General features: G+C 38.0%; 1 protein-coding gene across 1 annotated transcript; it reads right to left on the bottom strand.

The window, feature by feature from the left end:
- Positions 1-231: 231 nt before the first annotated feature.
- On the bottom strand, positions 232-23010 carry OGFOD1 (2-oxoglutarate and iron dependent oxygenase domain containing 1). Its single transcript, XM_081273104.1, has 13 exons — positions 22796-23010; positions 20990-21135; positions 18536-18582; positions 13646-13746; positions 10549-10665; positions 9858-9949; positions 9521-9649; positions 8959-9072; positions 7458-7537; positions 6860-7167; positions 3184-3306; positions 2614-2672; positions 232-2068 (listed from the first exon to the last, which is right to left on the bottom strand). The coding sequence occupies exons 1-13, from the start codon at positions 22947-22949 to the stop codon at positions 1907-1909; spliced, it is 1632 nt and encodes a 543-aa protein (XP_081129230.1). The 5' UTR covers positions 22950-23010; the 3' UTR covers positions 232-1906.
- Between the last annotated feature and the right edge of the window lie 100 nt (positions 23011-23110).

The following is a 23110-nucleotide window of genomic DNA, read 5'->3' as shown; positions in this document are numbered from 1 at the left end:
GGGTCTTGCTGGGGTTAAGCCACTGAATGAAGGTATTAACTATAACCTTACCCTCCCTGTTTAGGAAAATACCCTAGAAAGCAAGTGAGTGAAAGCAGTAATAGTACAGGTGACCTTCAGGCCCCGGGAACTTAGAAAAGGCAAGCTTCAAAATTAGCTATTAGTACCAAAGTATCTTCAATCCCACTTGAACATCACTACGCTGTGGTTAAAGAATTGTGGTCTCTAAAATAGTAAGTGTGTAAAATGGTTCACATACTTTGTGGGTGTGGGAAGACAATACTAGAACTCTGGACATTTTTATCTCATTTAAAAACTAGGATTTGTTTTATAACATAAAATTGTTTTAGAACTAATAGTACTACATGTATAAAACTCAAATACCCATTTAATGGAAACACATGATAAAATGTGTTTTACTGATTTGGGTATGTGAAAAAAAAAAGAAAAAGAAACCATCAACTTAAAAGAAAATGAAATTCATTTTCTTTATTTAATTGCAAACTTCAGAAAAGAATTAGTACTCGGGAGATGAAAGAGAAGTGGTTGAGACATTTAAAGGTCCAGTTCTTTTCCTACTAGTTAGTAAAACCGACACTAAAAACTACTGCAACAGTAAGAAATAGATGGAAAAAGAGAAAGGAAACAGAGGGACACACTAGAGATGGAGTGAGAACAGCTGCTTTCATCCATCAGTGCACCCCCCCCACCAAAAAAAAAAAAAAAAACCACACCAGGAGGAGTTATGATAGAGCCCGCTGGAGCAGCTGAGGAAAAATGTAAAATGGACAAGCTCTTGACATTCCCATGTAGCTTTGAGCACTGGATCTCTTAAAGAAAAAACAGACAACTAGTTCTACAGTACCTAATACTGTAGGAAAATGAAAGCCACATGTGAAGCTAGACTCATATAATTACACAGAAGCCACAACCTCAAGGTGAGAAGGCAGAGGGTACCTGGAAGTAACTACATATGGCAATAAGCAGCCTGTCCTCTTACCAGCCAGACATGTCTTGCTTGGTTTTAGGTTAGACCTTTTCCAAGGAAGCAGTACTATCCATCTATGTCCACCCTGGTCTGTAAATCACAGTGGGACAGCCGCAGGAAGCTCAATGATTCAAACTGTACCAGAACTTGAGGACTCAACATGAAATAAGCTTTTGTGATTTCTAGACTGATTTAACTGGGAAGCATGGGAGCTGCAATCACGCGAGTTAAAAAAGAAACACTGATGTATCAAGGACTCTTCGCTAAGTGAAATAAGCAGTCACAAAAGGACAAATGCTCCATGATTCCTCTTCTGAGGGATGAGAGTATGTTAACAGAGGAAGAGTAGAATAGTGGGGGTGGGGCATGGGAGAGCGGGGAGCTATTGTTTAGTGGGTACAGGGTTTCAGTTTGGGGAGATGGAAGGGTTTGGGATATGGATGGTGGTGATGGTTACACAACAGTGTGAATGCACTCAGTCCCACTGAGCAACGCACTTAAATAAGTGACTAAATTTGTTACATAATTTTACAATAAGAATGATGAACATCACTGAAATTGGAAAAAAAAATTAATGAAGCACTCACTGTGAAATTGAAGAATTCAACATGAAACAAAATTAAAAACCTTTTTGAAATCAAAATGCAAGTACATAGCTCTAAGCTCAAGGTCTTGAGGACAAATCATGAGTCCTATTAAAGGAAAAACCATTTTAAAACACTAGCAGATGGGCTGGGGATGTGGCTCAGTGGTAGAGCACTTGCCTGGCATGCATGAGGCCCCATATTTGAGACCCCGTACAACAATCCCCCAAAGAAAACCCACTAGCAAACAGGCCACCATGTACCTTTCCTTCATTCCATGCCTAACTTTTCCAGTAGTGGTGGTCACTTTTTTGTTCAGCTTTGCCCCATCCTGTTATTCATAATACACAAATGAAAAGTCCCAGAATCCAGTTCTGTTTGGGAAGGTTTTCTTTTGTTCTAGGCTTCGGTGGTTAATATGCTTGACAAATTTCAGAGTCTCTCTATCTCTGTAGATCAATGCCACAGAATTGTTTTCTGGAGTCACTGTTAGCAGCTGAAATAGGCAAATACAAAGCCACATCAGAACACAGAGCACATTCTCAAGTCTTCAACAGTTCAACATGGACACATGGTTTCCACATCAAGTATCTAAGCTGGGGATGGGGGTCCTTTGAAAGATCCTTTACTAGGAGATGAGCTTTTCTCTGGTTGCCAAGGCATTTTCCAACAGGCCCTATCCCAGCAGCACAGACCGAGAAAGAATCTACCTAATGAAATAAAAATGCAAGTACATAACTCTAAGCTCAAGGTCTAGGTTGATATGGATGGTGGTGATGGTCACACAACAGTGTGAATCATTTACATCTATCTATACTGAAAGACTCAAGGGAGTGTACCACAGCCTCTTAATCTGGATTTCTCAGAATAAATGCTTAGCATCTTTATTGCATGCTGAGTATTTGCTTATAGAACTTAGAACCATCGAAAGGCAGGATTTATCAACTAAAGACACTGCAGAGGTCATAAAGATAAGGTCAATGGAGAAGGAAAGCTTTCTCAAGAACCGAAAAGGAGAGTCTGCTATTAGAAACAACTTACCTCTTCATCTTCACCTTTGGCAATGTAGGAGGTAAAGCCACCATATTCTGGCTCCCAGCCTGACAAGGGGAAAACATAACACTCAGAGAGCTCTTGCTGCAAGAGTCACATCACCTGCTAAAAAGTGAGGGGTCTGGGACTCAGCAGTCACCGGCTCTAAGACTTGGGAGCTTGAGTTTATCATCTGTTTTTCAGGGGTTCCCTTTCCCCTAAATGACTACTTTCCCAAGAGAGCTGAACTGGGATGCAGGCCTACTTCGATCAACACTGAATAAGAAAATTAAGAGATAATTAAAGGGCAACAAAAGCTGTGGACCAAATCCAGAATAAGTCCACAATTTACTGGAGTAAAATTATGGCAAGGTCCATCTCACCCTTCTCCAGTCACAGAATCCATTTTGACACGAAAGATACTAATTCATGACCCCCAACAACCTTCTGCACTGTTAAGATTCTGTGACCTGAGATCTTGACCATAGCAAACTACTTTTGAATTTATTCGGCTGGAGAGGGTCACTCAGGAGGCTGCCGTCTAAGGAAACACTCACTGCTTTCCCTCCTCCCTCTTACCTTCACAGCCACAGTAGAAAAGCAGGTCCAGGGCAAACTCTGTCTTGTTGTTGTCGTGGATTAAAGTGTAATGCCCAGTCTTCCAACGCCTCAGCTCTCCCTGGCACGTGGGGACACTTGACTCTTAGAAAAACAAAAGAAGGGCCAGTAGATTTTAAAAATAACTCTGATATAAATGTTAGATTGTAAGGAAATGAAAATTATGTAAGGTACTAAGAGGAACCCATTCCCCTAAACCTTCAACTGATCTACTGTTCCACTATTTGGTTATTTTTTTAATTTTTAAAAAAACTCTGGGCTGGATTGTGGCTCAGAGATACAGTGCTTGCCTAGCATGCATGAGGCACTGGGCTTGATCCTCAGCATACATAAAAATAAAATAAAGGCATTGTGTCCACCTACAACTGAAAAAAATAAATGTTAAAATTTATGCAGTACTGGGTCAATGAGCTCACGGCCATGTGTATGCTAAGCCAGTGCTTTATCACTGAGATATACCCTGAGTCTTATTTTTTTTTTTTTTTTTTAGTGATGCTGGGAATTGAACCCAGGGCCTTGTGCATGTGTGGCAAGCACTCTACCAACTGAGCTATGTCCCCAGCTCTACCCCGAGTCTTTTAAATTTTATTTATTAAAAACAATTTTTTTTGGACTGGGAATTGAAACCCGAGTATTCTATCACTGAGCTACCTTTTTTCAAATTTTGAGACAAGGTCTTGCTAAATTGCTCAGGCTGACCTTAAACTTTTGATCTTATTGCCTCAGCTTTCTGAGTAACTGGTATTACAGGCACAAGCCACCAATGCATGGTTTTACCATCCAGTCCTACAAATGACAAGAAATTACTGGGTCTGACTCTGGTGCTGGGGAGGGAGGTTGAATTTCAATTTCTTTATAATAAATTTCAGATGAAGTAAAGAATTATGCAAAATAAATAAAACCTAAGAATTACTTTATATACTCTTGAAGTAAGGAAGAGATTTCTAAACATGTCACCACACACACACACACACACACACACACACACACACAAACAAAACAAAACAAAACAAAACAAAACCCAGAAGCCACGAAAAGCAGACAGATCTGATTACTAAAACATTTTATAAAACTTGTGGGCTGGGAATAGAGTTCAGTGGTGTAGTGCTTATTTGCCCAGTATACAAGAAGCCCTAGGTTCAAGCCCCAGCATGAAGGAAAAAAGTTTAAAACAAGTTGAACAAAACTTAAAAAAGCAAACTTTTACAACAGGACAGAGGGACAAGGTTCCTATACATAACATTTTTTCACAACCAATAAGAAAATGACAAAACCCCCAATTATAAAAGAAAATTAAGTAATAAATACAAGGAAATTTTACAACCACACATTATTAATCAGTGAAAGGTATACACTATTTCACCAACATAATAAGCACAGGTGGAAAAGAAAACACATAATTAGTTTCCCAGGAAGAAGGGAAGTGTCATGTACAATGCTGCTGGGAGGGCAGGGTGATTTCAGTTTGGGGGAGTGCAGTTTGCCAGTTGATTTAAAACTCTGAGCAGTTTTGACACAGCACTTGCATTTTTTTTTCATGGTATACTGAAGACTGAATCCAAAGGTGCTCTACCACTGAGGTACATCTCCATTCTTCCTTATTTTTATTTTGAGTCAGGAATTCACTAAGATATAGCAGCTGCCCTCGAACTTGCAATCTTCCTGATTCAGTTTCCCAAGTTATGCCCACTGCACTGAACAATTTGCACTTTTAAGAAGTTATTTTAAGAAATTACAATAGTGAAGAACTAGAAACAATCTGAATAACTACACAGGACTGGTTAAGTTCATGTGATGAAATACCTTGCAGTCATTAAAAATTATAACAGTGGTTTTCAAAACTTTTAGCTGTGCATTCTTAAAATGAACTACAGACTCGGAGGCTGAGGCAGGAAGATCTCAGGTTTGAGTCCAGTCTCTGCAATTCAGTGAGACCCTCAGCAACTCAGTGAGACCCTTTCTCAAAACAAAAAATAAAAAAGAATGGGGGTGTAGCTCAGTGATAAATGCCCCTGGTTCAATCTCCAGTACCAAAAAAAAAAAAAAAAAAAAAAAAAGGAAAGATATAAGAAAGAGTATATTATAAAATACTATGTGTGAAAAAACATTACAAAACAACATATATGGTATAATCCCATTATAAACACACACAAACCCTGTACATGTGTATATGCCTACAAAGCAAAAAAAAAAAAAAAAAAGACTGGAACATAGTACAAATGTTAATAGTGGCCACCTTTAGGTGATTATTATTTTCCCTTTATTTATTTGTTTTCAACATTCTGAAATTGACATGTGTCTTTATATTTAAAATGTCCTTAAAATTACCAGGTTTGTATTGGTTTTTGTTATCTGACTAGTCATGCCCTAACTATGTCCAAAATGCTGCTATTATACACAAAGCAATTTTACACCTTTTACTTAAAAACAAACTATAGCTTTGTTCAGGTAAACTTTGTAAACTGATCTTTCTAATTCATTTTTATATTCCCTACTTAATTGTTGGCCTAGGGTCTTACATACAATAGATGCTCAAAAAACAAAATAAGTATCTTTTGATTTCTCATACAGATTTTTTTTAATCCTTGATTCTTCACTGACCTTCACCCAAATTCCTTTTAGGTTCTAGGCATAGATGCCAGTATCAATTACCAAGGAAAACTAATCTATGAAAAAAGAGGTTGTCCTGTATATGAGTAGCACAGAAAAGGCCATGTAGGGCTAGTTTTCCTAAATATCCATGGTGACTGAAGTGCCTGGTTAGTCAGTTCTGGGAGGCCACAGAGTGAGTGTTGTTGCTCATGGTTAGCATCTTACAAAGATGATTTTGTTTCCACAGGTCTGCCCACTTGCTGCACAGGGTCCTTTGAAAGAAGCAAAGTGGAAGCAAGGCATGTAAGACTGAGCAAAGTGACTGGGTGACGGATTTTCCAATCTAAATGGTCAACAGATGTTGAGAGATCTAAGCTGAATTTGTAGCTTGCTTAATGGTTCCAAAATTTCCAAAGAAGCATTACTGCCTGTATTGCTTTCTTTTCCATCTTATTTGTAGATGATTTAAGTTCCTCTGCTTATAATAATTTCCCTCTATAAACCAGTCCAAATTCAAGCAAGTTTTCTTAGGCTACTTTTGGTCTTGGCAGAAATTAGTTGCTAGCCTTCCTCTCCTTCACGTTCATGTGTTTTAGAGCAATTGTAGCAGCTATAGCCTAAGATTATTCCACCCTTTATACTATTTTCTCCACCATGTGTACTATTCTTAGCCTAATACAATGCACTAGCTGTTCCCTTACCTAGAATTTCTTCCTGCAGATTCTTCCTGTAATTTAGATCTGAGCTTAAATAAACGGCAGCTCCTCAGGGAGGTTTTTCTGGAGGGGCTCAGTCATTTATCACATGCCCCTATTACAATGCTATGCACAGCACTTATCATACTTCTTGTGTGTAGAAACATTTAACTGCTGTCCCTTCCTACTGCAATGTAAGCTCCAGGGAAACAGAGATCTTGTCCTTGTCCATTTTGTTTTCCAGCCCCTAAAATGGGGCTCACAGTAGCAGATGCTCAAAAAATATTTGTTGAATGAATAAATGATAAATGGTTAATGGTAAACAAGGACAAATCCTAACAGCAGCTCACCTTTCTTTGCTTCGTTGTCTTCTGGCACTGGGTCTGTCTGCTCGTGGCTCTGCTGGCTGTTGCTCCCAATGGCTGCCTGATTATTCTCGGGCTCAGAGGAGCTCTGGCTAGTTCCTTCTTCAGTGCTATCAGCAGCACAGGCTGCTTCTCCCTCTTTTTGGTCCTCAATCTCTTCTGAAGGTGCCAAGAAGTGAAGCTTCAGGCCTGTGAAGTTGGAGAGCAGCAAAAACAGTGCCTCCGAGCGAAATAACTCCATACAGTCCTTTAGTACATCAGGGAGCTTACTCTCCTCAGCTTTCTCATAAAACCTGAAAAGCAATAATGTCAAGTTACATCAATTTCCACATGTAAAATTACTCATGGAATAAAAGGTCATCATCAACTTTGTACCTCTTCCCCTAAATCTTGGCACAGGTTACTAAAACAAAGTTACTACAATGGCGAGATTTTGCTAAGATCTGGATGTCCCTAAAAAAATGGATGCTCCTTGAAACAAATGGTTGTTAAAGCTAAGGTCCTATTGTTGGAAGTGAGCTGTTCAGACAAAAAAAAGTAGGCGTTAAATGCAGATGCAAAAATCTCAGAGGACGGGTTCTACCTTTTGTTAGGGGGACCACGGCTACTCCATTCCACATCTCCTTGCTCCAAGGCCTCACAGACTTTTGCAAATTTCTCCGGCTGGAAAATAAGCAATAAAGAAGCAATGAATGCCAGGTGCAGTGGCATAAGCCTGTAACCTCAGTGGCTCAGGAGGCTGAGGCAGGAGGATCGCAAGTTCAAAGCTAGCCTCAGCAAGGTGCTTAGCAATTCAGTGAGACCCTTCTCTAAATAGAATACAAAATAGGGGTGGGGATGTGGCTCAGTAGTCAAGTGTCCCTGAGTTCAATTCCTGGTAATCTCCTGAAAAAAAAAAAAAAAAAAAAACAAACCAGGAGCAATTAGCATTGGACACACCTATAGTCCCAGCAGCTCTGAAGGCTGTTGCATGAGGATCACGAGTTCAAAGCCAGCCTCAGCAAATGCGAGACACTAAGCAACTCAGTGAGACCCTGTCTCTAAATAAAATACAAAATAGGGCTGGGGATGTGGCTCAGTGATTGAGTGCCCCTGAGTTCAATCCCTGGTACCAAAAAAAAAAATCAAGTACAATACAAGAAACTCATCAATCTACTGAAACAATCACAAGAAGCTTTGAATTTATTTGTTTAATGCAATTTCCTATGGCTTCTTAACAGTTATAAATATGTAAAAGATAAAGGACAGCATGGTTTAAGTAAGCTCAATTAAATAGGGTTAAACAAATTTATTTACTATAATTTTCAAATTCTATAATATTCTAAAGTCATCTATAACAATCTGAGAGAGAGAGAAGGAAAGAGAGAAAATTGAGAGAAAGCTATGTGGGAGAGAATGTAAAATCTCTCTTCTCCTTTTCATAGAGGAGAAGCTCCTTTTGGAAGTCTAACTCCATGGGACTCATGGTCAACTGTGAAGCACCTTACCAACACGTTATCTCTTGCAGCCCTCACAGTAATTCTGCAAGAAACACATGGCAGGTATTATCCCAGTATAATTAATGATAAAACAGATACACAGATTTAGTGATTTGCTCAGGTTAGTAAAACTAGAGTCAGGACATGATCAGTTTTCTGACTTCAGATCTGCCTCATCATTGTTAAACACTCAATAGTAGGTGTAAATCAACTATAATTAGTAATCTATTATAAAACAATAATAAGCACCACATTCATCAAATGAATAGAAAGGCAACTAGACACAACTCCCTTTCAACGTAGAAGTTTGTGTGTTTGGACCATTAAGGATAGGGAACTGGGAGATTCAACCTACCAGACATACGACTGATACCAATGTTTAACATCACCATTTTTGTATTCTGTCTATTCACCCATTCAAGTAAGACTGTATACCAAACAAGATATACAGAACAGGGCCAGGTGCAGTTGTATATGCCTATAATCCTACCTATTCAGAAGGCTGAGGTAGAAAGATCACAAGTTTGAGGCCAGCCTGGGCAATTTAGCAATATCCTGTCTCAAGACCAAAAAAGGGGTGGGGATGTAGCTCAGTGCCTGACCTACCTTAAGAAACTCCTTCAGGAGAATTTCAGACCGTTCTTCAAATTCCTCTTGAATCTGAGCTTGGTAATCCATGTCAAGGTACGTAGGGTTGATCCACTCATATAAAATTTCATGCTTTTAGAGAAGTCACACATGCAAAAGATGATTTAATTATTACTGCAGCATTTGTTTTTACATTATTTCACATTAGTAAGATACATGCAAATCCTCACTTTATAAGTTTCTCCTATTAAACAGCTAGGCACAGTGGTACACACTTGTAATCCCAGCTACTTGGGAGGCTGAGGGAGGAGTTCAAGGCCAACTTGGACAAATTAGTGAGACACTGTCTGAAAATAAAATAAAAAGACCTCGGGATGTAGTTCAGTGATAAGAGTGCCTACCTAGCATATATAATGCCCTGGGTTTAAAAAACCACTACAAAAAATTATTTAAAATTTTAAAAAGTGGAAAGGGCAAGCTCAAAATCTAGTTTCATTATCAAAAAGAGCTCATCTTAAAATCAGAAAAACAAATAAAATACTATAGCTCAAAGATAAGAATTCCAATAATTTATCCTTACATCTTGGGGGATGTGAGGGTTCCGAGGAATGAGGGGTTCAAAGTAGTTGGGAGGCCTGGTCAGGGAAGGACCATGAAACCAGCCACTTATAGACAAACGTGACTTTTCTTCAGAGAGAACTTCAGACACCTGAAAGGACAAGACAGCAGCACATCAACACAAAGATGAAGAAAGAGGGCATCAGCTAAGGCACATTAATCTGGGGCTCCTTCAAGCTAGGTACTAAAACGACCTGGTCAGATAATAAGCCCAACAGGAAGCTGTCACATTTAGATAACAGATGACAAAAAAGCATGATCCTTAGTACTCTATGTAATTTGTGGCTTACGATCTTTACCTGGTGAAAGGATACTGGCGACACTTCAAAGAAAACCAGTTTGTTCCATGAAGGGATAAGAGACTTGACAATCTGCTTCGGTTGAAAGTGTTCTGCGCCAGGAGAGAACACATCCACAAAGGTGGTTCATTATCATTAACCATCCCCAGGCTGCCTCGTCTCTTGACAATCCTCAAATTTCTAAGGGTATTTAGATTTATAAAACTCTTCAGATCCTGAAAGATTAACCCCTTCATCTGTTTCACTCATACTTGCTAGTTCTGCTTGGTGACATGTATTCTTACTGTATCACACATCTGCCATTGATAAGGGCTGGGGGAGGTTCTGAAAATTCTCCTAGTGTCAACCTCTGGTGTCAATCATTCAAAAAAATCCCTGACTTCCTATCATACAGACCAGCTACAGGTGGCTTTGTATGCTTTCTACCTTTCCACAGTCAGTATCAGAAGCAGAAGCTATTTCTCACCTTAAATCAATTCTAATTAACTTTCAGAGTAATGCTCACTTTAAGTATAATTTCAAGAGGTGGTTGTCAGGGCTGGCTTCAATTCCTCCTGAGGCAGTCACTATAATGAATAGCTTCCACACCCTTTAGGGAGGACACACAGTGTATATAAGAATGGTGGTGCTTAATCAACAGGGATTAATTCAGAGGTGGTCGGTGGCAGTGATGAACACAAACTTAACTTACCATCAACGTTGTATAGGTCTAGGGTGCCTCCCAAGCTCCTATCCCAGGAAGGAACAAGGTACAGAATGAAGGCAATCCGACGCCCCTCCAGCTCATCATCATGGCAGAGCAGGGCATCTGCAATAGTTGAATGCACACCTCAGATCCTTGCAGACAATGAGCTGCTGCCACTTTACTATGCATCAACGATCAGTCCTTCTGATATTCATCTTTAATGCCAGCTCCAGTTTTAAATGTCCCCTGCCTTTAAAATGACATTTCTTCTTCTTTTGTAAGTATAAAAATAAAACTGCCAACATAGAAACTCTATACTGAAAAGTGCACATACAATATTTTTTATATGTATTCTTCCAGTATTTTTCTTATAATGTTCTCCTACAGTGGTTGTTTGAGGCCTACATTTTTTATTACATGGCAAGAATCTTTCCACATCAACATACAGATCTGACATCACTTTTAATGGCTGCACAATTATTCTATATGAATTATATATAGATTTACTTCCTTTCCCTTTTAATTGGTTTCCTATTTATTAACTAAGTTGTTTCTACTACTTGGCTATTTTAAAGAATACTTTATAAAGATCTTTTAGTACCAGTTCCTGTTAACTCCTTAAGCTACATTTGCCATCTGATGGGCTTTTAGCCTTAGCAAGGTAGGTATCTATGTGGAATGAGATGGGGAGAGAAGGCTTCAGGGGACTGAGATCATATAAACATGGAATGATTGTTCCAATAAATAAATGTATTAAAGATAATGGAAACCAGGTTTCTCACTGTGGAAGAAGGGAATTACAAATATGGGAAAGAAATTTAGAAGGAACCCTGGGATGTTCAATTCAAACTGGAGGATCAATGTAAATTCAGTCTCTTATATCTGTATAGACTTACATAGGTACAGAAAAACTTACAAATGTAAATGTATGTTTATGCATCCATATGTATCTTGATATGTATACAAGTATGGGCTACCTCTTTCTGATAAAAGGGTCTGGGAATACTGCACCATAGTGGCAAGGACACTTAGAGCCTAGAGCTTAGTTTTTAAGTATCATTCTTCACTAAAAGGAACCAAGGCTCTTTGGAATAATGGCTGACCCTAAGTTGTTCTAGGACCTACGCATCAGTAATATAAGCATGGGAAAATCTTGCTCTGCAGAAATTAAAAAATAAAAGTATGATGGGACTAAGGAAAGGAGACAGAAGTCAGTTTGAAGATACTCTCCTTAATCAAGGATGATATAAGAATCAATACAATAATAGTAACTGATAACAACCCATTACATAATCCATATCAACATGATTAAATGATTAAAAGTGGGGAGAAAGATTTTCTTTACGTAAAATGACAACTAATAAACAGAAGAAATAATTGTATTATAAAATCAACATTTGGCAACCTTTGCTGCAATAATTTAGCAAGACACCACTAAAAGAGTGAACCAAAGTTCAGTGAGAAAAGAGACAATTACCTAATCTTAAAGTATTTCTCCACAAAATACATACTGATGAAGGGAAAAAAGAATAGTGGACTAACCTATTCTTAGCAAACCTAATTAAGTAATCAAAGTTAATATCACTAATAATGTGACACACAGAAACTGTGTACCACTGTAGGATACAGTGAAGAGAACACAGCAACATTAATAATATTCCTGCCTAAGCTGCTCAGACTGAATCCAATCTTGAGGAAACTTCAAAGACCAATTTGAATTGAGGAATATTAACAAAATAACTCATCTGTAAATCTTCAAAAGCTTCAAGATTTGGAGAGTCCAGGAATGACTGAGAACTACTGTTCTAGACTGAGGGAGCCTGAAAAGACACATGAGGAAGCACTATGTGCAACCCTTGACTGGATTCTTTTGCTACCAAGGACCAAATGATGAAATGTAAATGTGGCCTGCAGATTAGATGAGAATAATGTACAAATGTTAATTTCCTGATTTTGATGGGTTATTACTATCATATTGGAGAACATACTTGTTACAGAAATTACTGAAGTATTCAGGGGTTATGGATGACCATGACTATGATCTACTTTCAAGTAAAACAGGAAACAAATTATTTGAACTACACTTGCTACTTTTCTATAATTTTGAAATTACTAGAAAATAAAAAGAAAAAAATATATTTAATATAAATGGCCAGGCAGAGAGTGGCACACACCTGTAGTACTAGCTACCTGGGAGGCCAAGTTAGGAGGATCATAAAGTTCAAGGCCAACATGGGGCAATGTAGCAAGACCATGTCTCAAAATAAAAAGGGCTGGAGCTATATAGCTCATTGGCAGAGCACTTGCTTAGCATATGTGAGGTCCTGGGTTTGATACCTAGTACCATAAAAGGAATCAATTAATTAATAAATAAAATTTTGTTATACGACATGGCTTTTCATATGTATAACTAAGTTAAAAACAAACAATAAGAAAATACTTTTCCTGGGGCTGTAGTTACAGCTCAGTGGTAGAGTGCTTGCCTAGCATGTGTGGGGCACTGGGTTCAATCCTCAATACCATATAAAAATAAATAAATAAAGGTATAAAAAATACAATAACATTTTAAAAAAAAGGAAATACTTCTTCTACATTAAAAGCTAAACTTATATTAAAAAGTACATTTATGTGTCCTGAAAAGAGAACTGGAAGAATGCAGTTTTCAAACTGGTGACAATGAATATCTCTCATGAGAAGAAGGAGTATGGAGGTGACAGGGACTGTCATGGCATTCACATTTGAATTTGAAATAAAGAGAAATGGCACTGAGGGAGATGACTGTTTCTTAGGAACTCTTAGAACAGAATTTATACTATTATCTTTGAATCTCATGATACTGCCTGCAAGGTTAGTGTATATGTGCATTATGAGCATTTTTTCCCTTGAAAAAATGGTCAATAGCTTTTATCATATTTCCAAAGAGAACAGCTGTCTCATCCCCTCCAACATGGTGGCTATTTCTGTATATGAGCTGGGTCCTTAGGAAAATCCTGATGTTATATAGGGATATTTAGGCTAGTATTTTGGTACTAGTGCTATCTTTCTATCATGGTGGAATTAAAGCCTTTAAATCTTATAGACATCAGGGTTTTATCTTCCTTACCAGTAAATTCATATTTAGCACAGGACATGTCAATGGTTGATTCCAGGTCAATTTTAGAAATGTGAGAAAGCCAGGTCCGGAAATCTTCAAATAGAAGTTTCCTAGAAGTAAAAACAAAAAATAACTTGTTATGTCAGAGTGTGGGCTCTAACTGGATCTGTGCCACAACTCTTCTTTCTTGGAGATCACATTTTATTAAAGAAATTCATTCTTATTTCATTCAAGACATTCTGAGAATGTTTTTCAGTTTAAACTTGTGTAATTTAAGATTAATGTTCCCAAAGAAATAAATATAAATCTCTAGCTACTATAGCATATTTTTCTCCAAAGTCTTATTTCATTTTCCTCCTCTTAAATTTAAAGTATGTCCTTCCATGGCAGCACTTTGGCCTTTGTCATATCAACTTATCACAGCATTCTAAATTACTGATTTTCAGACATGTTTTTCAGCAGTAAAATGGAAAACTCAACCTTTTTTTTTTTTTTTTGGTATATACCACACTCAGCCTCACTATTTTTCCTTTATACATTTTACTTCCAACACCAAACACGTTGGTTTTTCTCCCCATACTGACTGATTCTCTGAAACCACCTAGGTATCCTACATTTCAGTTCAATTCTGACACTACCTACGAGAAGTTAGCACAGGTTAAGGGCTGAGTCCCACGGGACTGCCATGCAACTTCAGATACCAATCGCAAGTGCTTCTAAGTAGCTATAAATCAAAGGTTCTTACAACATTTTCCTTAATGTTGGCCATTTCTTAGACAGTTTACTTACTATATTATCAGTTTATTATAAAGCATGCAACTCAAGAACAGCCAGATGGAAGAGATCCATAGAGCAAAGTACTGGGGAAAAGGCAGAGAGCTCCATGTCCTCTGCAGGGACACCACTTTTTAGCACCTCCATGTTTTCAGAAGACTGAAACTCTTCCGTTGGAAAATTTTGTGGAGACTTTGTTGATTAACCCAACAATCTGCCAGCCCTTCTTTCCTTTGGGAGGCTGGGATGGTCAGGGCTAAAAGTTCCAACAGAACCATCACATAGTTAGCTTCCTTGGTAACTAGTCCCTCCTCAGCTTTTGAGCTTTTCAAAAGTCACCTCATCAACATAAACTCAAGTATGGCTGAAAGGGGTTTGTGATAATAATAATAAAAAAAAGAAGCTCCATTCATCTTTACTAATCTTAACAAATTTCCAAAGGTTTTTGGAGCTTGGTGCCAGGAGTGGGGACTAAGATTAAATATATATTTCTTATCATGCACAAGGCCTGTGGTTTACTCCCCAGTACCAAATACACACACACACACATTTTCTGTTATAAACAGCAATATCACAAACACTAATACTAAACCATTTAATGAACATGTGGGTAATACTGTTGTAGAAGATCATGACTTTAAATCACATTAACAATGAGTACTATACTAGCTGTACAATAATAAATAAAGTCCTTCATTGAAGTTCTGATGCTAGCAGGATACCAGTAAAATATGTGAACACTTCCATTTTCTAGCTAAATTGGTTCTCTAAAGAAATCTCTTTAATACAATTTATGACTTATTTGACCAATCATCTGTGAAATTATGTTAACCTTAATGAGTTAAAAACGTTTTTAAAGGATTTACATTTGTTTGAATAGGCACATAAAGATACTTCATTAATATTTTTTAGAGTACCCTAGTTCAAATGCACAAATGTTCGTAACTAAATATCAAGTCTCCAGGTAGATATTCAAATAATATTTCATTATGAAATACCATTTTATATTATATATTACTTAAACCAAAATATTCTATATAATATTGTGCTTAGTTCAACCACAAGTGTTCTGTAACTTTTAATGTCACTGTAAATTATAAAGAATGGGTAGGCAGAGATTGCAAGCAATTTGTGTGATAAATATTTCTGTAAAGTCTTGATACTTTAAACAACTAATATCATTAAAACTTTAAATCTTTCTTTAACTGGTATCATAAACTTCCACAACTTTATTCCATAAAAGGCTCTTCTAGGGGCTGGGGTTGTGGCTTAGTGGTAGAGTGCTCATGTAGCGCAGGTGAGGCACTGGTTCTGATCCTCAGCACCACATAAAAATAAATAAATAAATAAATAAAAATAAAGTCGTTGTGTCCACCTACAACCAAAAAATTTTTTTTTCATTTAAAAAAAAAGGTTCTTATACTCTATGAATTTGTCACAGGGACAGGCTTACTTCATGGTCATTATTAGCATCTGTCAGTACTGATGAGAGAAGTTCCAGAATCCAAATGGGAAATGAAAAGATCAACTCTCAGTAATGATCAAGGAATTCTGGTTCTCATTCTTGGCTGTTAACCTTTAGTTATGGATGTTAAATAATTAGTTAGATTAAATAATTACCAGAAGGGTGCTGTGAACTCATGAGATGATGCCTTAAATTGAGACTGTCTTGCTCTGAGGGTGGGGAAAGTCTACACAAATATGAAACACTGTGTTTCAGTTAACATGTAAGCAATACTTCAAAATTTAGAAGAAACAGACTGGGCATGGTGATGCACTTCTGTAATTCTAGGGATTCAGGAATCTAAAGCAGGAGCATCACACTTGAGGTCCAGCCTTAGCAACAGAGCAAGACCATGTCTCAAAATAAAAAAGGGCTGGTGATGTAGCTCAGTGATAGAGCACTCCTGAATTCAATCCCCAGTAGTGCAAAAAAGGAAAAAAACCCCAAAACCCCAAACCAAGATTTAGAGGAAATAACCTATATAGGTTGCCGCCACATTTGAAAGTATTTCAGAGTAAAAAGAGAATGAGAAAAAAATAGTTCATACCAGACAGATGATAAACAGCTATTATAAAGCAACATGTGCTCAATACAGGAAAAAAAAATCCTATAGAAGTGAAAAAAGAAAAACAAAAATTTATTTGAAAAATTCTAGCCAGGTATGGTACTATATGCCTGTAATCCCAGCAACTGGGGGGGTGGGGGGCTGAGGTAGGAGGATCACAAGATTGAGGCCAGCCTCAGCAACTTAGTGAGACCCTGTCTCAAACAACAAACAATAAAAAAGGTCTGGGGATACAGCTCAGTGATAAAGCACTGATCCACCCCCCCCAAAAAAAAAAAACCCAAACAAACAAAAAACAAACCCCCCCCAAAATCCCAGTGGCCCCCTAGACCCCATGTGCTGTGTAATCCTTCTTTTATTTTGTACACATGGATATCCAAGTATATGTGTGCACCTTATTTTTAAATACAAGACCATACTGTATATACTGTTTTTTTTTCCCTTGACACAAATATCTCATGCTGAGTGGACTGGCACACAACTGTAATCCTAGCTGCTCTGAAGGCTGAGGCAGAAGAACTGTAAATTCAAGGCCAGCCTAGGCAGCTCAGTGAGATCCTGTCTCAAAATAAAAAACAAATGGGACCAGGGAATATAGCTCAATGGTACAGAACTCCTGGGTTCAATCCCTAGTAGGCCAAGGGAAAAAATGCATTTCTTTTTATTTTTATTTATTAATTTTTTTAGTTGTGGATGGACACAATATCCTTTGTTTTATTTATTTATTTTTATGTGGTGCCGAGGATCAAACCTAGTGCTTCACATATGTAGGCAAATGCTCTACCACTGAGCTACAACCCCAGCCCCAAAAAATGCATTTCAATGAATCTAAGACAGCTTTGATTTTAAGAAGTATTATTGTATATATCCCTAAGAAAAAATGTTGCCAATTAAACTAGGGCAAAACAGTGATTATGCAAATCACTGGATCTCAGAGATGCTAAAATGTAAAAACTAAAATAAATAAATAGGTAAATGCACACATATCCTTATATCTATGTATACATCTGTATATAGTTCTATATTATCCCATGTTATGATTCATACACATATTTAATGACTATATAGTTTTTACTTTATGTTTCGTAACCTTATTTCTGCAAGTAACTACTTAAATCTATGAGTTTTTACTATAATGAACAATATAATAATCTTATATGTAGTCTTTAAGCATATCCTTAATTATTCTGCAATAAGTTCCTATAACTAGAATTACTCTGCAAAAAGATATGATTACTTTTAAAGGTTTTGATGCATCTTTCCAAACCATCTTTTAAAAAAAGACTGCAGCAGTGTATGAAGGTATTTATAGTCCTGTCAACAACGGGGGCTTTGTTTTCAGTACTTCACAATTTACAGTGTGAAAAAAATGGTATCTCCAGTTACTAACAAAGTGAAACACTTATTAAGAATTTGGGCCTTGGGCTACGGGTGTGCTCAGAGGTAGAGTGTTTTTCTAGCATATAAAAAGCACTGGGGGCTGGGGTTGTGGCTCAGTGGCAGAGTGATTGCCTAGCATGTGTGAGGCACTGGATTCGAGTCTCGGCACCATGTATCAATAAAATAAATAAATAAAAAGGTCCATTGACAACTAATGTTAAAAAAAAAAAAAAAACCCGGGGGGGGGGGGGGGCTGGGGATGTGGCTCAAGCGGTAGCGTGCTCGCCTGGCATGAGTGCGGCCCAGGTTCGATCCTCAGCACCACATACCAACAAAGATGTTGTGTACGCCGAGAACTAAAAAAAAATAAATATTAAAAATTCTCTCTCTCTCTCTAAAAAAAAAAACCCCAGTGGCCCCCGAGACCCCAAGTGCTGTGTATGCGCGCACGGCCCACCCCCCAAGAACTTGAGCTTTAAAATCATAGGGTTGAGTTTGTATCTCTCAATTTTAGCTGGGGAGACTTGAAGAAGTTGTTTAATTACTCAGAGTCTGTTTCCTACTATACAAAATGGGATAATAAATGTCAACAAAGACTATCTGACATAACATTTAAAGCACCTACTACTCTGCCTCACACATATTTGGCACCCAACAAACATGATTATTTGTTTACCTTACTGCTGAGATATGAGGTTCTTTTCTCTTCTTCAAATCATCAGACTTGATCATGAAAGAAAAAGACAAGGATTTTTTTGTTATAATATATTAGACACAAGGAGAAGAGCAGTTTAGTGAGAATCTGGCAGTAGAACGTCATGGCTAAGAGCCTGGATTCTGAAACCAGACTAACATAGTCCTTCCATCTGGCAATTCTGACTTGGGCAAGTTACTTGGCCTGACTGTACCTCATTCATTCAATAAATAAGTAGTTTTCATAGAGAAGTTCATGTTTGTTGAGGTAGACAATGTAAAAAAGGGCACACGACTGGCATAAAGCTGGGAAAGAGGAGTGGGGAGTGCTGAGAGCCAGGAGGGGTTTGCAATGATAAATAATGGGACAAGAGCAGGCTTCAGTGAGGTGAGGCAAAGTCAATTCTAAGATGCTGCAAGGATACTGTGGATTAGAACAGAGCAAGGAAAGAGCAGTAGTAGTTGAGATCAAAGAGGTAAAGGGGTCCTTGGAGCTGGTCTGTCATTTGGCTTTTATTCAAAGAAAGAAGGAACCATTGGAGTTTTAAAGCAAAGAAATAATGTGATTCCATTTACATGACTTATTTTCAGTTAAAATTCACATAAAAGTTAGCATTTTAACTATTTGAAAGTGTGTAAACCAACTGGTTACAGCATATGTATTAATGATGTGCAGTAACCATCAATGCTAGGTCCAGAATTTGACACTCAAAAATGAAATCCTATACCCATCAGGAAGTCACTCCCCATTTTCTCCTATCCTAGCTCCTAGAAATCACTACACTAAAACCATTTCCCGCCCCTGTAGATATACTTTCCTATTCTAGATATTTTAAAGAAATGGAATTTACAGCCTTTAGTGTCTGGCTTCTTTCACTTAGCAAATGTTTTCAAGGTTCACCCACGTTGCAGCAGTGGATCCCTTTTTATAGCTGAATAAAATTCCATGGAATGAACAAACTATTGTTTATCCATTTACCAGTTGATGGACAGCTGAGTTTTCCCCTTTTTAGTTATTATAAGTAATGCGACTTATGAACATTTGTGAACAAGTTTTTGTGAACATATATTTTTCAATGTCTAGGGCCAGTTTGCATTGCAAAAGAACACAATAGCTGATATTGTATAAATAAATGAGGTAGGAGACCGATTAACACATTAGTAGAATAATCCTGGTAAGAGACAAGGACAGGTTGGATCAGGTGTTGGCTCCTGGCAGTGAAAATGGTAAAAAGGGTTTTTTTTTACTCTGAACATATTTTGAAGGTATAGACAGAAAAATTTCCCTGATGGAATGGATATGAGGGGTGAGAAAGGAATCAAAGATGACTCATTTTTGGCTTGAACTACTAGAAAGATCAAGTTGGTGATCAACTGAGATGGGAAAATGGAGCAGACGCAGGCAGAGATCAGGAGTTCAGTTTTATAAGTATTAGGGCTTATAAAGGCAGATAACTGGGTTTTCATTAACCTGTGTAATCTTACTATAGACAAAAGTTTAATTTTCATTAGGTTTTCTGATTTAAGAGTCTCACTGTTTTCCTATATTTAGCTTGGTTGATTCAATCACATGTATGAGGTCCAAAGATAGATTGAGTTAGGGCAGGATACTGCCAGCTGACCAGACAATCAGTTCTAGTGTAAAATGATAAAAAGGATAGAAACCCATTATTTACTTTTATCCCAGATAAAATCAAAAGGAAATCGCGTAGAAAACAATTCTTCATTTTTCTTATCTGTATTTTTTGAACATTTTGGCCCTGATGTCATGAGGCTTTCTAAAGGATAACCAAAGTGATATATTCCCTGTACTGAAATATATCTCCCAAACTGAGAAAACCAATGACATATTTCTATGCTAGTCTGGGCTGAATCTTTTAAGAGTAGAAGAAAATCTTGATTTCGAGATAGTCTTTTCTGCCAAATTAAATTGCCCATCAAAATGGAATGGATTTAACTGGACAGGGTGTAATGCAGGATATACTACAACATATGAAGCCCACCTAAAACAAGGACATAAACTCAAAATTTTAAATGGTTATTAACTTTTAATGCATAACTCCCTTCACTATACCACTCTCAAATATGTAATTCGCGCCTTTGTTTATAACGAACTTCCTTACTGGCAAAATGTATTGCTAGACTATTCTTGACTACCTTTGTCATCATCACCCCTATTATTTCAGACTTTAATGTTTTCTAGAGCAGGCAATGTCAAAATCTCCCTTATGATTATAGCACCTAATACATAGTTAACACTCAGTAGGCTACATTAAATGAAGGAATGTTTTGAACAACAGAACGCTAAGGACTTCTCCTGGCACCACCCCCACCAAGGCAAACTCGATCTAAAACCTTGAGTCTTAAAGGTATTAAATGGTTTTATAGACAATAAATTTCTGAGGTGGAAGAACTAATGTGACTGGGCAATAAATACCTGCTGGAACTTATATAAATCATTATACTTTTCATGAAAGTCCAAGTTCAAAAGTTCCTTCTGAAGCCCTTCCAAGAAGTCTTGGTTTTGGATGAAGTTTGGGATCACGCAGTGTAGAAAGGGGTCCATGTCCATGGCAATGGCTTCTGTAGGAAGGAAAATATTATCTATGGCTTTCTTTCCTTTTGTGTTTTTGACCCCAAAGTAACACAACAAGGAGAATACAAAAGGGGATGTCGGTCATGAATTTTAGGGGACCCAATGCCTAATATCTAAGATTTGGGGGTGGGGAGGAAAGAATCGGAAGCTCTGCTCTTTCTTTTTCTTTTGGTACCAGGAATTAAACCCGGGATGCTTAACCACCAAGGCACATCCCCAGCCATTTTTTTTTTTTTTTTTCACTTTTAAACAGGGTCTTGCTAAGTTGCTGAGGTTGGCTTGGAACTTGCAATCCTCCTTCCTCAGCCTCCCAATCATTGGGATTATAGGCCTGTGCCACTATGCCTGGCTAAATGCTGCTTAAAATACTAGTCCTTAAGATGAGCATAGGTGACATCATTAAATCAAAGTTCCTGCTTTTTTTTAAATTTTAGTTTTTCAGTTTAATGATTATTGAATGTATTTTAGATTCTTAATTCTTTCCTCCCAAATCTAAAATTACAATAGAAAAACAAGAGCAACACTGGCTGGTAATTTCTCTTCAACTCTGCCATTTCTTCCCCTAGTTTACTATGGGAGGAAGTTATTACATACTTTTAAAAATAAAGCAGTTCAGGCATAACTTTGATTTTTTGATTTCTATCCCAACATTGCACCCACTACCTCTGGAAGGCTAGATCACTATTCCTCTAAAACTAACCACCACCACCTCCTACCAGGTGCCTGGTTCAGTGGTGCTGTTCATGCATTATTAATTCATTTAACTTTAATGTGTGGGGTAGATATCACTACCCCTATCCTTACAGATGAGGGAATTGAGAAGTCTGCCAGTGTCCAAACCCTGCACTTTGAATACTAAGCGGTTCATTTTCTTCTCAGTATCCCAAACACCCAGGATTTACATCTTCAAAGCATTTTAACAACTGAAACAAAAAAATATGGTGAACCTTGGAAGAAAATTCATGAAGAGCTCGTATCCTATAAAGTATAACTTGAAGCTGAGGGTGGAATCCCTTGAGAAATATTCAAGTGATCCTTCCCTTGGTCAAGACACGTTTATTTCTTAGGTCATACAGCCGACTCGACAAAACAAGTGCGCTCAGGTGTTTGCTCTCTGACAGCTAACAGCAAATGCTCTGGCTAAATTATCATGGGATGATTGAGCATAACGCTTGCCAGAAACATCACGAAAGCCACTTGAACATCTGTCCAAATATTTATTGGCCCTTACTCAGGGAAACATTTACTGATGCGTGCATGCATCTATCATTGCCATTCAACATCTTTCCGAGATAAATACTATTAATCTATATAATACTATATATGAACTAAAGCTTAAAAAAGATTAAATCCATTGCCCAATGACGCACCATCAGTAAAAATCCTAACTTCGTAATCTCGGATTTCAGAATTCTATCAATTGGTGCGTCTACTTCCCGACACTCTCCGGCCTACATTTTTTCTTCTCAGATTTCTCACTTCAGACTAATTTTAAAATGAAAGGGAGCAGCAGTTGAGGCAGGAGGGTCGGAGGTGACCAAAGTCATCCAAACACCTTTTCCCCTGGGGCCGGGCTCCAGTCCCAGAGCTTTCCCCCAGGCTTCCAGACCCCTGCGCGGGGGCTCCTCCTGCATAGCACCCGGTTACCGTGATTGAACGGTGTCCTACGGCTCCAGGCCTCAGCCACCTGCTTTTTCAAGGTTTCCTCCGTGACAGCATCGGAAAACTGTGCTATCACCTCCTTTTTTCCCTTCTTCCCCACCCAAGCCGGGCCGGGTTCCGCGGGCCGCTTTCCACTCATCTCACAAGGTATACGAACCACGCCACACCGATGAAGTGGCTACTTCGTTCCGGAAACTACAATTCCCAGAATGCCCCCGCGATTTCCCAGCGCTACCCAATGGGAGGCATCAAAATACGAGGAGGCGGAACCCATAATCTGATTTATCAATGGAAGCTTCA

Source organism: Spermophilus citellus, assembly GCF_964194105.1.
Source record: "Spermophilus citellus genome assembly, chromosome: 18".
Taxonomy (NCBI): Eukaryota; Metazoa; Chordata; class Mammalia; order Rodentia; family Sciuridae; genus Spermophilus; species Spermophilus citellus.
The sequence above is the reverse complement of the archived record's forward strand: the minus strand, read 5'-3'. Positions and strand labels throughout refer to the sequence as shown.